The sequence below is a fragment of the Tamandua tetradactyla genome, chromosome 3 (assembly GCF_023851605.1).
Source record: "Tamandua tetradactyla isolate mTamTet1 chromosome 3, mTamTet1.pri, whole genome shotgun sequence".
Taxonomy (NCBI): domain Eukaryota; kingdom Metazoa; phylum Chordata; class Mammalia; order Pilosa; family Myrmecophagidae; genus Tamandua; species Tamandua tetradactyla.
Window position 1 is genome coordinate 80805046 of NC_135329.1, and position 13935 is coordinate 80818980.

Consider the following 13935-nt stretch of genomic DNA (forward strand, 5'->3'; position numbering starts at 1 on the left):
ACTGACAGAATGGATTAAAAACATAATCTATCTTTTTGCTGTTTACAACAGATGCATCTTAGGCCCAAGAACACAAATAGATTGAAAGTGAAAAGATGGAAAAAGATGTTCTATGTAAGCTGTAACCAAAAGAAAGCAGGAGTAGTGATACTAACATCAGATAAAACAGACTTTAAATGTAAATACGTCATAAGAGACAAAGGACACCACAAATCAATAAAAGGGACAATTCACCAAGAAGAAATAACAATCATTAAATGTTTATGCACCCAATCAAAGAGCTCCAAAGTACATGAGGCAAATGTTGGCAAAACTGAAAGGAGCAAAAGATGTTTCAACAATAAATGTGGGAGACTTCAACACACCACTCTCCACTATAGATAGAACAACCAGACAAAGGATCAACAAGGAAACAGATGTGATAAATGAATTAGACCTAATAGATATTATATATCATTATACCCCAAAACACTAGGATATACATTCTTCTCTAATGCATATGGAACGTTCTCCAGGACAGATCATATGCTGGGACATAATGAGTCTTCATAAATTTAATTAGATTGAAATTATTCAAAGCACTTTCTGTGACCACAATGAAATAAAGCTGGAAATTAATAATCACCAAAGAACCAGAGCTTTCACAAATATACAGAGATTAAACAATGCACTCTCAAGTAATCAGGGGTCAAAGAAGAAACTGCTGGAGAAATCTGTAAATACCTAGAGATGAATGATAATGAGAATACAACATATCAGAACTTATGAGATGCTACAAAGGCAGTGCTGAGACAGAAATTTATTGCCCTAAATACCAATATTAAAAACTAAGAATCGGGCAGTGTGCCGGTGGCTCAGGGCAGAATTCTCGCTTGCTGTGCCAGAGACCTGAATTTGATTCCCGGAGCCTGCCCATGCCCAAGAAAAAACCAAAAAACTAAGAATGAGCAAAAATCGAGGACTTAACTGATCACCCAGAGAATTCAGAGAAAGAACAGCAAACTAACTCCAAAGCAAATAAAAGAGGAGAAATTACAAAGATTGAAGCAGAAATAAATGAACTGGAGAACAATAAAACAACAGAAAGAATCAACAAAACCAAAAGTGGGTTCTTTGAGAAAACCATTAACATTGATAGACCCCTAACTAGACTGACAAAAAAAAAGAGAGGACATAAATAAACAAAATTAGGAATGAGAGAGGGTCATTACTACACATTCTGAATAAACTTTTAAAAATCATACAAGAATACTAGGAAAACTATGTGCCAACAAACTAGATGACTTAGATAAAATGGAAAATTCCTAGAAACATACAAACTACCTGTACTGACTCAAGAAGAAAATAGAAGATCTCATCAAATCAATACCAAGTAAAGAGATTCAACGAGTCATCAAAAAATCTTCCCACAGACATGACTACCAGGGGTGTGGATCTTCCTGGCAGCATGGGACATAAATCCCAGAATGAGCTGAGATTCAGCATCAAGGAATTGAGAAATACTCTAGAATGAGCTGAGACCCAGCATCAAGGGATTGAGAAAACCTTCTCGACCAAAAGAGGGAAGAGTGAGATGAGACAAAGTGTCAATGGCTGAGAGATTCCAGAGTCGAGAGGTTATCCTGGAGGTTATTCTTATGCATTGAGTAGATATCACCTTGTTATCCAAGATGTAATGGAGAGGCTGGAGGGAACTGCCTGAAACTGTAGAGCTGTGTTCCAGCAGCCATGTTTCTTGATGATGATTGTATAATGATAAAGCTTTCACAATGTGACTGTGTAATTGTGAAAACCTTGTGTCTGATGCTCCTTTTATCTACCTTGTCAACAGATGAGAGGAACATACGGAATAAGAATAAATAATAGGGGGAACAAATGTTAAAATAGATTTAGTTTGAAATGCTAGTGATCAATGAAAGGGATCAGTAAGGGGTATGGCATGTAAAATTTTTTTTTTCTGTTTGCTATACTTTTCTGTTGTCTTTTTATTTCTTTTTCTAAATTGATGCTAATGTTCTGGGAAATTATCATGATGATGAATATGTAACTATGTAATGATATTGTGAATTGCTGAGTGTATGTGTTGGGAATGTGTGTGTTTCTTGTAATTTTTTTTTAATTAATAAAAAATTAAAAAAAGTTAAACAGAAAAAAAAAATCTTCCCACAGAAATATTCAACTTCCCCATTCGGAGAATTTCTGATATTCTCTCAGCAAGCACTGGGGACAACCAAATCAATAGGCTGAGCCCTCAATCTTGGGGTTGTCCCTTATGAAACTTATCCCTGCAAAGAATAGGCTAAGCCTACTTAAAATTGGGCCTAAGAGTCACCCTCAGAGAACCTCTTTTGTTGCTCAGATGTGGCCTCTCTCTCAGCCGACACAGCAAGTCAACTCACTGCCCTCACCCTCCACATGGGAAGTGACTCCCAGGGTTGTAAATCTCCCTGGCAACGTGGGGCAGAAATCGCAGGATAAGCCAGCTCCCAACACCATGAGATTTGAGAAAACCTTCTCAACCAAAAGGGGGAAGAGAGAAATGAGACAAAATAAAGTGTCAGTGGCTGAGAAATTTCAAACAGAGTTGTAAGGTTATCCTGGAGATTACTCTTATGCATTATATAGAAACCTCCTTTTTAGTTTATGGTGTAGAAGAGTGGCTAGAGGGAAGTACCTGAAACTGTAGAGCTGTGTTCCAGCAGCCTTGTTTTTTTAAGATGATTGTACAATGATATAGCTTTCACAATGTGACCATGTGATTGTGGAAATCTTGTGTCTGATGCTCCTTTTGTCTATGGTAAGGACAGATGAGTAAAAAATATGGATAAAAAATAAACAATAGGGGGAACAACGGTTAAAATAAATTGAGTAGACTGAAATACTAGTGGTCAATGAGAGGGAGGAATAAGGGGTAGGGCATGTATGAGTTTTTTCTTTTATTTCTTTTGTTGGAGAGATACAAATGTTCAAAAAAAATTATCATGGTGATGCATACACAACTATGTGATGATATTGTGAGCCACTAATTGTATACCATATACAGAATGTTTGAATGTCAAGAATATATGTTTGTTGTGTATAATAAAAGTATTTTTTTTAAAAAGTATTGGTAGAGTCCCTTGAGGGTCCAAAGGAAAAGAAAAAAATATATATATATATATATATATGAAACAATTAAATTTCCCCATCTGAGAAACCCTGGGTACCCAATCAACCATTCGGTACTCCCAAGAAAATAGGCCAAGCCCTGGGTTTTGACGCTTGTCCTTATGAAACTTATTTCTGTAGTGGAGAAGTAAAGACTACCCATAAGGAGACCTAAGGGTTGCCTCCATAAAGCTTCATTTGTTTCTCAGGTGTGGCCTCTCTCTCTCTAAGCCTAACTCTGCAAGAAAAATCATTAGCCTCCCCACTACGTGGTTATGACAATAAGGGGTAAAACTCTCCCTCTCAACATGGGGTATGACTCCAGGGGATGAGTGTGGTCCTGGCACCGTGGGATCGACAACCCTTTCCCGACCAGAAGGGGGAAAAGAAGTGTAATAAAATAAGGCCTTGGTGGCTAAGAGAGATCAAATAGAGTCAAGAGGCTACTCTTATGCAAGCACTTAGATGTATTAATTGCCATGGTTTGCTAACCCTCAACCAACATCATTCCTGTTGATCTGTTTTTTTTTTCAGGCAAGCATTAAATAAATCTGTTTTATTTAGATTTTTTAAAAAATATCTTCATGCACCATACAGTCCATCCAAAGTATACAATCAATGGCTCATAATATCATTACATAGTTGAGTCTTGTTGACTCTTTTTAAATTTTATTATTATTATTTTTTACATGGGCAGGCACCGGGAATCAAACCCAGGTCCTCTGGCATGGCAGGTGAGCATTCTTGCCTGCTGAGCCACCGTGGCCCGCTCGTCCTGTTGACTCTTAAGAACACCTAGGGCTCGAACTGAGACTCTATAAAAGCTTCATGCACTAAGTTTGCTTTCCTGGAACCTATAATTCCCACAGGGTTCCTAGGACAGATAAATCCTGAAACACAGAGGGACCAGCCTCTCAAAGATTATCAATAACCTTCCCCTATCCTTTTAGTGTTGACACCCTTTCTCAACATGACAAATTCAGAACAGGCACTGCCTAAAGATCCCTAAAGATTGGAGAAGGATCAAAGGAGAAAGAGAAGTTATAACAGAGAAGACAGGATTTAACAAATGAGAACAACTGCTGAATCACTACACTAAAATTCCATCTAGCCTCAAGTGTTTGGAGCAGCTAAAAGGGAAAATCTGAAGTAGTGGAATAGTACCCCATAACAAACTGTGAAATCTGTTCTATAACTATTTGTTGAAGTGTACTTTGAAAATTATTGCTTTTTCTTTCTTTGCTTTTTTTATGTATTTCACAATAAAAAACGTTTAAAAAAAAAAGGAATGAAATCCTGATACGTATGACAACATGGATGAACCTTGAAGACATCATGTTAAATGAAATAAGCCAAACTCAAAAGGACAACTATTGTATTAATTACCTCACTAATATGAAATAATTAGAATAAGAAAATTCAGAGTTAGAAGCTAGAGCACAGGTTACCAGGGTCAAGGTGTGGGTAGGGAATGGGGAGGTAATGCACCTGGTATACAGTTTCTGTTTGGTGTGATGGTAAAGTGTTGGTAATAGACAGTGGTGATTATAGCACAACAATGTGACTGTAACTAACAGCACAGAATTATGTAGCTAAATGTGGTTAAAAGGGGGAAATTTTAGGTTGTGCTTATGTCACTAAAATAAAAATTATAAAAATGAAACTAGAGTTCATCCTCCTGTGATGAACTTCAGGTGAGGAAGCCCAGTGCTCCCAGCCAACAGCAGTCCCATGCCTGCCAGACGGGACACGTACCACCTTGCCAGGCTGGTACCAAGGGGGAAGGCGCCCGTCCTGTCAGCTGCTCCTCAGAGACCCTGGGTACATGCTTCTCACTGTGGCCTTTCCCCCCACCCCCATGTTCCCTCACCTCACCTGTGCTCCCCTCTTCTCTCCCTCACATCACCTGTGTTCTCTCCCCCATGCTCCCTGTGGTAGTTTGAAGTTATGTACCCCAGAAAAGGCCATGTTCTTTTAATCCATTCCTGTGGTGCAGACCTATTGTGGGTTGGACCTTTTGGTTAGGTTATTTCAATTGAGATACAACTCACCTCATTTAAGGTGAGTTTTAAGGGTTTTAATTCTTTTCTGGAGTCCTTTATGAGAGGATAAACGACCAAAAAGGCCCAGGAAGATGAATTTAAAAGAAGCTCATAGAGAAAAAGCTCCTGGAGGAGCTGAGAGAGGAAGTCACTGAAGGCAGAAGCTAAAAGCAACGAAACCTGGGAGGGAAGGACCAGCAGACACTGGCTATGTGTCTTCCGATGTGTCCTAGATGCTGGCAACCTTTCTTCAGAGATGGTACCATACTGTTGATGCCTTCATTTGGACATTTTCATGGCCTTTGAACTATAAATTTCTAACCTAATAAATTGTTACTGTAAAAGACAATATATTTCTGGTATATCGCATTCCAGCAGCTCTAGCAAACCAAAACAGCCCCCCACCTCAGCTGTGCCCCAACCCTCTACCACCCACTGCCTCTCAACTGTAGCCTTTCCCCCAAGGCCCCTAACCTCACCTGTGGTCCCCATTTCATCTGTAACCCCCACCCACATTTCGCCCGCAGCCTCTCCCCTGTGGCCACACATGTCAGAGATGCCCAGGCACTCTCATCCTTTCCCTGAAACTCTATAGAAACCCTTGGAGAAAATCAACGTTACATATGAGTTTCTGCCATACTGAAACTTAGCTTTTGACAACTGCCTGCTTTTTGGTAAAAAATGACATGGGCTAACTATAAAATATATTGAAGACTACAAAAATATGTCATCTGAATCCTACCCCCTCAGAAGGACTCTCTTTCCAAAGTCTTAAAGCACGAACCCACAGAATGTGCCTGTCCCAGATGAGACCATCCAACACCTGTGCTCACTTTCGTTCTTCCACTAATGGACTCATCAGTCCATGTAGTGGGGACCCTGTAGAGGTGGGGTGGTCTCACGGCACTCTGATTCATGTGTTCTCTGCACCACAGTGTGCGGCAGGCCCTGTCAGGGTGCCCGCATCTCCCTGTCACAGGTTCTGCCTCTCTGTCTGCGCAATGGTTCTTGTGGGGAAAGGTGTGAGGGAGACAGTGGTCTTCAAATCCCAGCTTGAGACTAGATCCCTGGACCAGTTACTGAACTTCTAAGTGTGGAAGTTTCCTCATCCATAAAATGGGAATAATGACAGGGTACCCTCCAAAGGTGGCTATGACTCTTCACACCCCCAAGTGGAGGATTGGGGGGCAGATTAGAGTGCTCAGAGGAGAACGCTGTAATTAGCAGTGGGCTCAAACGTCACATGTTGCCACACCTAGAAGCATCAGTAGAATGTGCAGCTGACTCCCCAGTACAGGGCTGGGAAGTACTCAGCAGTGCCCAGCAGTGCCCTGGGAGTTAACCTAAAGGCTCAAACCTTTAGCTGCTGACCACTCTCGGGCTGACAGGGACCTAGGTTCAGCTTTGCCCACACCCTTCACCTCTGTCCTATGTCAGGGTTACAGAAGCACACGATTTCAGAGCGAGCTCACAGCAGGCCTGACAAGCCCTCTTGCCTCAAGCCCTGAGCATGGGACAGACACTGGGGCAGAGGATGGGGGCAGGTGGCCTTCACCCACGAGCTCTGTTCTAACATGTGCTGCTTGTTTATAGTTCCAGGGACAACTTCAACCAAGGTGCTTCGCAACATGAATTTAAAGTTCAAGTTTATTTCCCTCTTTTTTTACATAAGATTATTTGTTTCTGCAGATGATTATAAAGCAGAACGGGGATAAACAGAAGTAGATGTCCGTGTTTCCAGGAGTTGAGAAACAGTGAATGTGCTTAATCTGTCAGTGATATCCCTGCTGCCTACTCTGAGCCAGATCTGGACGTGCATAGACCACTGCCCTTTTTGACCCCTGTGCTTCATTCAATATGGAGACTCAAATCCTAAAGTCTATTCTCAGAAAAAAAGAACGCAAACAGTACTTATCTACATTTAATTTACAACACTGCAAGATAGTAATTCCCATCTCTGTGGCATTGGAACATCCTACCAATGTTTGAGACCTTTTCCAAGCTTAGAATGAACATGCCCAGGTCTCCGGGAAGGTATTTCTGAGATGAATCTCAGAGGGACAGGATGTAGGATAAATGTATCAGAAAATATCTGTAGTATCAGCACCTATAACTTGAGATACTCCTAAGACATGCAGCTCCCCATTTAAAGAAAAAAAAAAAAGGCAAGTAGATAAGAAAGAAAAAGAACTAATTCTGAAAACAGGTTAACAACGCCTGGGCAGCTTTGAAGTTAAGGTTCTTCCATGACTGATGTGGCAAAACACAAGGCAGATGTACTCCTTAGGTTTACTAGCAGATTTTATAGGTAGGGAAGCCAACTTCAGAGTGAAGCAGCACTCTACCGGAGAGTAAGAGGTGCTCTAAGAAGTTCAAAGAGATAGCCAATTTCCTATTGTAACTAAGAAAATTAAGGGTTGGTGTGGCCTCAGATTCTTTACCACATGAGCCAAAGTCAGCAAGGAGACAAGGGATTCTGGAGTGGGCAAAGGCTAAGAGGGCCCCAGCTGTCCTCAAGTCACAGTCAGTCATGAGGCAGCAATGCCCATAAGTCATGTGGGCCCTGTGGGAGTGTCCTTTCTGTTCGGCTCCCTCAGGCTGAGCCCAAACTCCAGGCTTCCCTCAGGAATCCAGAATTAGGGGTGAAGCAGGCTGCCCTCCAGTTTATATTCAGCACACGTACTTAGCTGCATACCTCCCTCACTTCTCCAACTCTGCTGTAACCTTGGGATAGTGGGATGTCTGTGTCTTTGCACCCACCCCCAGAATATGGTGCAGAGGGGACTCAGGCACCACTTCTTGCTGAACACATTCCAGGGTGTGTGGTGCATGGTTAACAGCCTGACCTGGGTCGGAAGTACAGCTCCATAACCAACCAGCCATAGATCTTCTGCAAGCTGTTAACCTTTCTGTACCTCAATTTCCTTCTTGGTAAAATGAACAGCTGTGTTTCTGCACAGAATTGTGGGGATAAACTAGATGACATGAACCATGCTAAGCATGTTGTGGGCACATGCTCGGGGTCAATTGGCTCCCAATCACTAAAAGGGGTGAAAAGATCGTGACACAGCTTGGAAATAGACACATTCTGTACCAAAACAGAGGTGCAACTACTAGTACAATGCAATCAAGCTGAATCAAACTTGAATCCAACTTTCAGAAGAAAGATACGACTGCCTTTAGGGAACAGAAACCAGTGTTGACCTCCACTTCATGTGCTGGTTCAGATTTCCACAAGCTTTACAGCCTAGGAAATTTGCATGAAGGACCCCACAGAATAGCAACAATTATAGCAAGAGGAGAAATGAGTAAGTCCTGCTCATCCCTTTCCTGGGCTTTGTGGATTCTTCAGTGTCCCACTTGCATTGAGTAAGGTGAACTTGCTCCTCCCAACTCTTGAAACGCCCAGGTGGGACCCTACGGCTCAGCTCACTTGCTGGGTACCCTCACAGCTCCTGCCATGGGAAGACTGTCAGGTACTTTAGGCTAAGGCATTGTCCACCCAGCAAACACGAAGGTGGTTCCAGCTACAGAGGCAGACAAAACCGCTGAGTTCCTACCTCCCCAATGAAGGAAGGAGCAATGCTGCTGAACAATACCACTTCTCATGTTTGCTCTTCTAATTCCTACTGAGCCAGTTTGGAGGCAGAGCCAAGGACTCACTGAATGACTGGCTATGTGACACATCAAGTCTCAGTTCTTCTCACCCATGGAATGGGGGCACAGCTGCCATGGGGGGAAGCAGGGATGAGAACACAGGAACGGGACAAGGCTCCAGCAAACATTTCTGAGCACCTCATTTTCACATTAGCTCACTTTTCATTGTTTATAGGATGAAACCCCCCCCCCCCCACTTTCCCAAACACTACTTTCATTTTATCATCAATATCAATTTAGCCATAATATGTATTAATACTTCTACTTGGTTTAATTACAGATCACCAGTTCAGAAAACATGGGCACATACTGAGTTTTAATAGAGAAGCGCATGTTCTATTTTAACGCCAATGTGCACTATCATCAATACACACAAAGGCTGGTCAAGAGAATGATCTCACTTTCCAGGGTGCCTTCATTGCTTCTCTGTTTTGAGTAACCTCGCCCCCACGCGACAGGGCCCTTGCCATAATCTCATCATCTTCACATAAGGTGTCAAACTTCCTCAAGGCAGTCCATACAGCTCCTGAATTAAACACAGCCAGGCCTTGAGAGGACAGCCCCAGGCAGGAGTCTTAACAGGGACTCCGCTTCTGGGCCCAGGGGAGCTCAGGCAGAGGTGCTGTCCACCTCAGGGAGAAGCAGTTCAACAATTTGGACTCACCGGTCCTACACATCCTTGATTCCCCTCAGCCACTTACCTGGATGCATCCTCATCACAACCCAAAGAAGCAGAAAGCACTTTAATAAGATGGTCATTTTATAGGAAAAATCATTTCAAATATTATAAATCCAGTAGGTAGAAAGAGAGGGAATTGTGTTCAATGAATTTAGCCAACATCTCTTCAGCTACTACCTGTTACACTGTCATTAAACCAGGGAGAATCACATAACATATGCACAAATAAGTTTCTTTTAGACATTATTATAGACAACCTGTTTCAAAGATACTTTCCTACAGCACTTCAAAGTGTTTTTTGAAAATTTATATTTTACAAATAATTCAATAGATGGGTTTTCTCTTCTTCCTTTAGAAAACTGTATGTTTAGGATAACACGTTTGCCTACGGCTACTCTTCAAAATTCCAAATACTTTATTTAAAGACACTGGTAGTTCAGTTCTGAATGGAAATAAAGAAATAATAAGAGTCCGGAACCGTAGCTACATTAGGAAATACTGCTTAGCGTACAGTGGAGAGGAGAGGCCCTTCTTATATCACTGACGTCTTAATGCTAACAGACTCCATCTGCACTACATACCAAGTCCACAAAATTGAAATCTTTATAGTTCAGGAATGTGCAAGTTATTAATTCAAGTTCTGTTTTTTTCAATTACCAACCACATACCAGACACTGTATGAAGCACTAGAGATGCGAATATAAGGTACTGGCTCTGGCCTCAAGGAATGGACAGTGTGAAAAGAAGTGCCAGCACCTGCCAGTTTTCTGAACCACGAGGGTGATTTTACAGACAGTACTGGAGGGTTGGTGAAGAATTCATGCTGAAGGCCCTGGGCTCACTCCCAGGTTTCTTCTCCTTCCTACCTACACTCAGACCCCTAGGCAGCTCACCAAGCGTGGCTTCTCACACACTGTAATCTCTGGCCCAGGCTTGTCTCTCAGCTACAGAGCCTCACACCTAAAGGCCCAATGGACACCAGAACACCTACGTCTAGTGGGCATTTCACATTTAACACAGACAAGACCAAACTCTCGATAGCTTCCCACAAAGGAGGAACCACCCCCCACCCCAGGGCCACCCCAGCTAAGTTATTTTTTTAGCTTGGGACAAAAACCTTGGCACCATCTTTAATTCTGCTTTCTCCTCCCCCTTCACTTCCAATCCATAAAGAAATCCTGTTGTCTCTTCCCAAAATACACCCAGACTTGTACCTCCTCTCCCCGCTCTGATCCAAGCCTCCATCACATTTCGCTTGGCTGACCGCAGCAGCCTCCCAGCTGGTCTCCTTCTTCTGCCCTTGCCCCTCTGCAGTGCATTCTCCACCCAGCAGCCAGAAAGTGGCCCTTAAACATACATCTGATCATGTTACTTCTCTGAAAACCTCAAAGGAGCATCATATCACTCAGAATAAACCACCGCCCAGGTCTTTACTGACACAACGAGGTCCATGACCAGGCCTCAGCCTCCTCTGCCTCAGCTCCTGCTTCTCACCTCCACCCACATTCCAGGGCCACAAGGGTCTCCTTCCCATTCCCACATCAGCCACTCACACTTTCTCCTGCACTGCTTTTGAGTCTTGGTCAATTCACCTTTGCAGTGAATTTTTCCCCGCCATCCTGGCTACAATTCAACCACTCTCTGCTTTGAACATATTACTCTCCCACAGAGTCCAAGTCACACCTTTTTTGTCATGCTGCTTTCACTTGATCTCACGTGCAGAACATCAGCTCCATGGGGCAGGGGTTTTATCTATTTTGCTCTTTTCTCTATCCCTGAATCTAACACATAACTGGCACTCAGTAAACATAGGTTATAGAATGAATGACTGTAAAAATAACCCTGTATTATATCACATTTGATCAAAGGAGAGAGTATCTGTAAGCAGATACTGAAAGAGCTCCAGGGATTAGGGGAGGGCTGGACCATTACTCATTCCCCCCAAAAGGATGCACAGCGTTAAGGTAGAAAAGAAAAACCCTCACTACACCCTAAAGATAAAACATACTTGCATCAGCATGAGTGCTGTCCTTCATTTTTCCTATAGTTCTCTACCATGATTCCACAGGTGGCAGCCTGCTGTGTTCTATCATGGTACCATCTCATTACTCTACAATTGTATTCCAAATTTGAGAGTAATGATTCTCACATTTAATATGACTGAAATGGAACTGTTTTCCACTTTAGTCAAAGCTCTTCTATGAATGGTCTTTAGTATCCAAACAATAATATCTAAAAAGAAAACATTTAAGTAAATGATTCTATCCCATTGCCCCCACCCCAATAACTCATACCACAAACAGTTTAACAGTTTCTGATATTTAATTTTAAAAACAAACTTCTCAGACTTCCTTGGGATTTCAAGACCTGTTTCCTCCTCCTGTCATCTAACACATTTAGTCATAAGTTGCCATAAATCATTGAAATAAAATTGGCTGCACACGCTCATTACCATTCCCAAGCTAAGATACTAGTAAATGTATGATGCAGCTGCCAGGAAAAGAAAAACAAAGCAATGCCATTGAGGATGACAGGTAGAATTAAACCAGATGAAAGATTTCCTTTACAGATGGGGGGAGGGGGGAAAATGGACACTTGGAGGAGGATGGTTATGCATGGCTTACATAGAATGAAAAACGGCTGTAAAAATGCTTTCAGAGCTAGTGGGCAAAAAAGATGGGTTTGGTATTGACTTAACTCTCCAAATTATCTCGTCAACAAAAATTAAGGTACTGCCCTCTCTTGACGGGATAGAGTAAGCAAAAACATCAATACCCTACCCCTATTTGTATTAGAATCCCAAGAGATTAAGATGTGACGGACCCACTGTCTCTCTTTTCATTCACAACAAAGGAAGCTTGGACAATCTATTGGTTTCCGAGAAAAAAAAAAAAAAAGATGCGATGTAGTTACTGGAACATGTTTCTCTCTCTAGTTTACTAATAGAGCTTTATAGTTAAAGCTTCCACATCTTAAATCTTTGCTGGGAGGCGAACAAAAGCTTCCAGCGACGCTGGTCCCCAGAAACGGATGATCGTAGCGGTTCTCCTGGGCCCTCAGCCCGCGGGCCGCTCGCTCGCGCCCCGCATTCCCTGCTGTCATTTCTAGCCCATTCCATCCCCGGGGGAGATCAAGTCTGCAACCTCGCGACGACTTGACTCAAAAACTTAACAAGAACTCCCCGCAGTAGAGAAAAGAAACGAGAAGCTCAAACCCGCCCGAGCGCGGTGGAAGGGCGCGCCGCCGACCTTCACTCCCCCCAGCTGCCTCATCCTCCGAAGTCACCCGCGCCCCGCACCACCCAACCAGCGCCCCACGCCCCCGCGGCGGCCGCCGGAGCACAGGCTGCGGCGGGCTTGTCCCCCGAGAAGGGGCGCGCCGCCAGGCGGCAACGGCGGCCTCAAGCCCGGGAAGCGGCAATCTCAAAGGTGAGGCTGAGGGGCGGGGCGCGCGCCTTCCGGGGAGACAGGCCCCGACGCCTGGCAGCTGCTCACCTGCGTCCATCTTCCCTCTCCGGCCGCCGACTGACCCGCGGCGGCGTCGCTCCGACGGGCCCGCAGCGCGACGCGGCGACGGGACACGGTCGGGACCAATCGGAGGCGGCGCGCGGACGGCGACGCGAAGACCGGGGGCGGGGGAGCGCCGGTCGACGCCATCTTGGCGTACGGCGCAGGCGGCGCAGCCGAACGCCTACAACGCGCCCAACTAGGGCCGTGCGGAGCGCGCGGCGGGGTCGGCTGCGTGGGGGAAGTGGAGCCTCGGAAGGCCAGGCCGCGGGCGTCCTAAGCCCGTTTCCACCCTCTCCGAGGGCACTGCGTGCTGGCCGCGGCGCTGCATCTAGGGAACCCAGGGAGAGTCCTTGAAGCCGCGCAGCAGCAAGCCCGGGTCGGGAGAGTTGGCCGGCCTGCGGGGCCATCTTGCCGTACGGATGGACTGCGGGCGCGCCCATGTCGCCGTACGGAGACCTGCTGGGGGCGGCTCCCTCGCCTGCCCCCTCCTCCAACGTCTCCTGCAGCGCGGCTGCCTCTCGGTCCCCGAGACCCACGGGGGCGCCGGGGGCCGCGGGCGCCGCGCGCTCAGACCGGCCTGGCAAGCGAGGCCCCGGCCGCCCGCGCGCCATCTTGCCGTACGGCAGAGGAAGCGGGACCGGCGCGCTCCCTCCCTCAGGGCGGTCCGCGGCCGGGCGCGGCGCGGCGAGGCTAGGGCCGGGCGGCGGGCCGCGGCCCCGAGGCCCGAGATGGTGATTTGCTGCGCGGCCGTGAACTGCTCCAACCGACAGGGCAAGGGGGAGAAGCGCGCCGTCTCCTTCCACAGGTAACCCAGCCCGCCGCCCCCGGCCACGCCCCCGCCGGGGGAAACTGAGGCCCACAGGCCGCGCGGCCCGGCCGTGGGGGACTTTGTCCATCCGGC

General features: G+C 45.3%; 2 protein-coding genes across 4 annotated transcripts in view; one reads left to right on the forward strand and one right to left on the reverse strand.

The window, feature by feature from the left end:
• Window positions 1-13093, reverse strand: part of ATG4B (autophagy related 4B cysteine peptidase) — a 60122-nt gene extending 47029 nt beyond the window's left edge. The window contains exon 1 of the mRNA XM_077153383.1: window positions 13020-13093. Coding sequence (XP_077009498.1) covers window positions 13020-13029 — 10 coding nt within the window. The 5' untranslated portion in view covers window positions 13030-13093. The remainder of the gene's footprint in view (window positions 1-13019) is intronic.
• THAP4 (THAP domain containing 4) overlaps window positions 12860-13935 on the forward strand; it is a 103472-nt gene continuing 102396 nt past the window's right edge. For 2 of the 3 annotated variants that reach the window (XM_077153380.1, XM_077153381.1), the window contains exon 1: window positions 13707-13839. In XM_077153380.1, the coding sequence (XP_077009495.1) occupies window positions 13763-13839 (77 nt within the window). In that variant the 5' untranslated portion in view covers window positions 13707-13762. Of the gene's footprint in view, window positions 12954-13706; window positions 13840-13935 lie in introns of those variants that run through there. The other variant, XM_077153382.1, reaches the window with a different exon arrangement.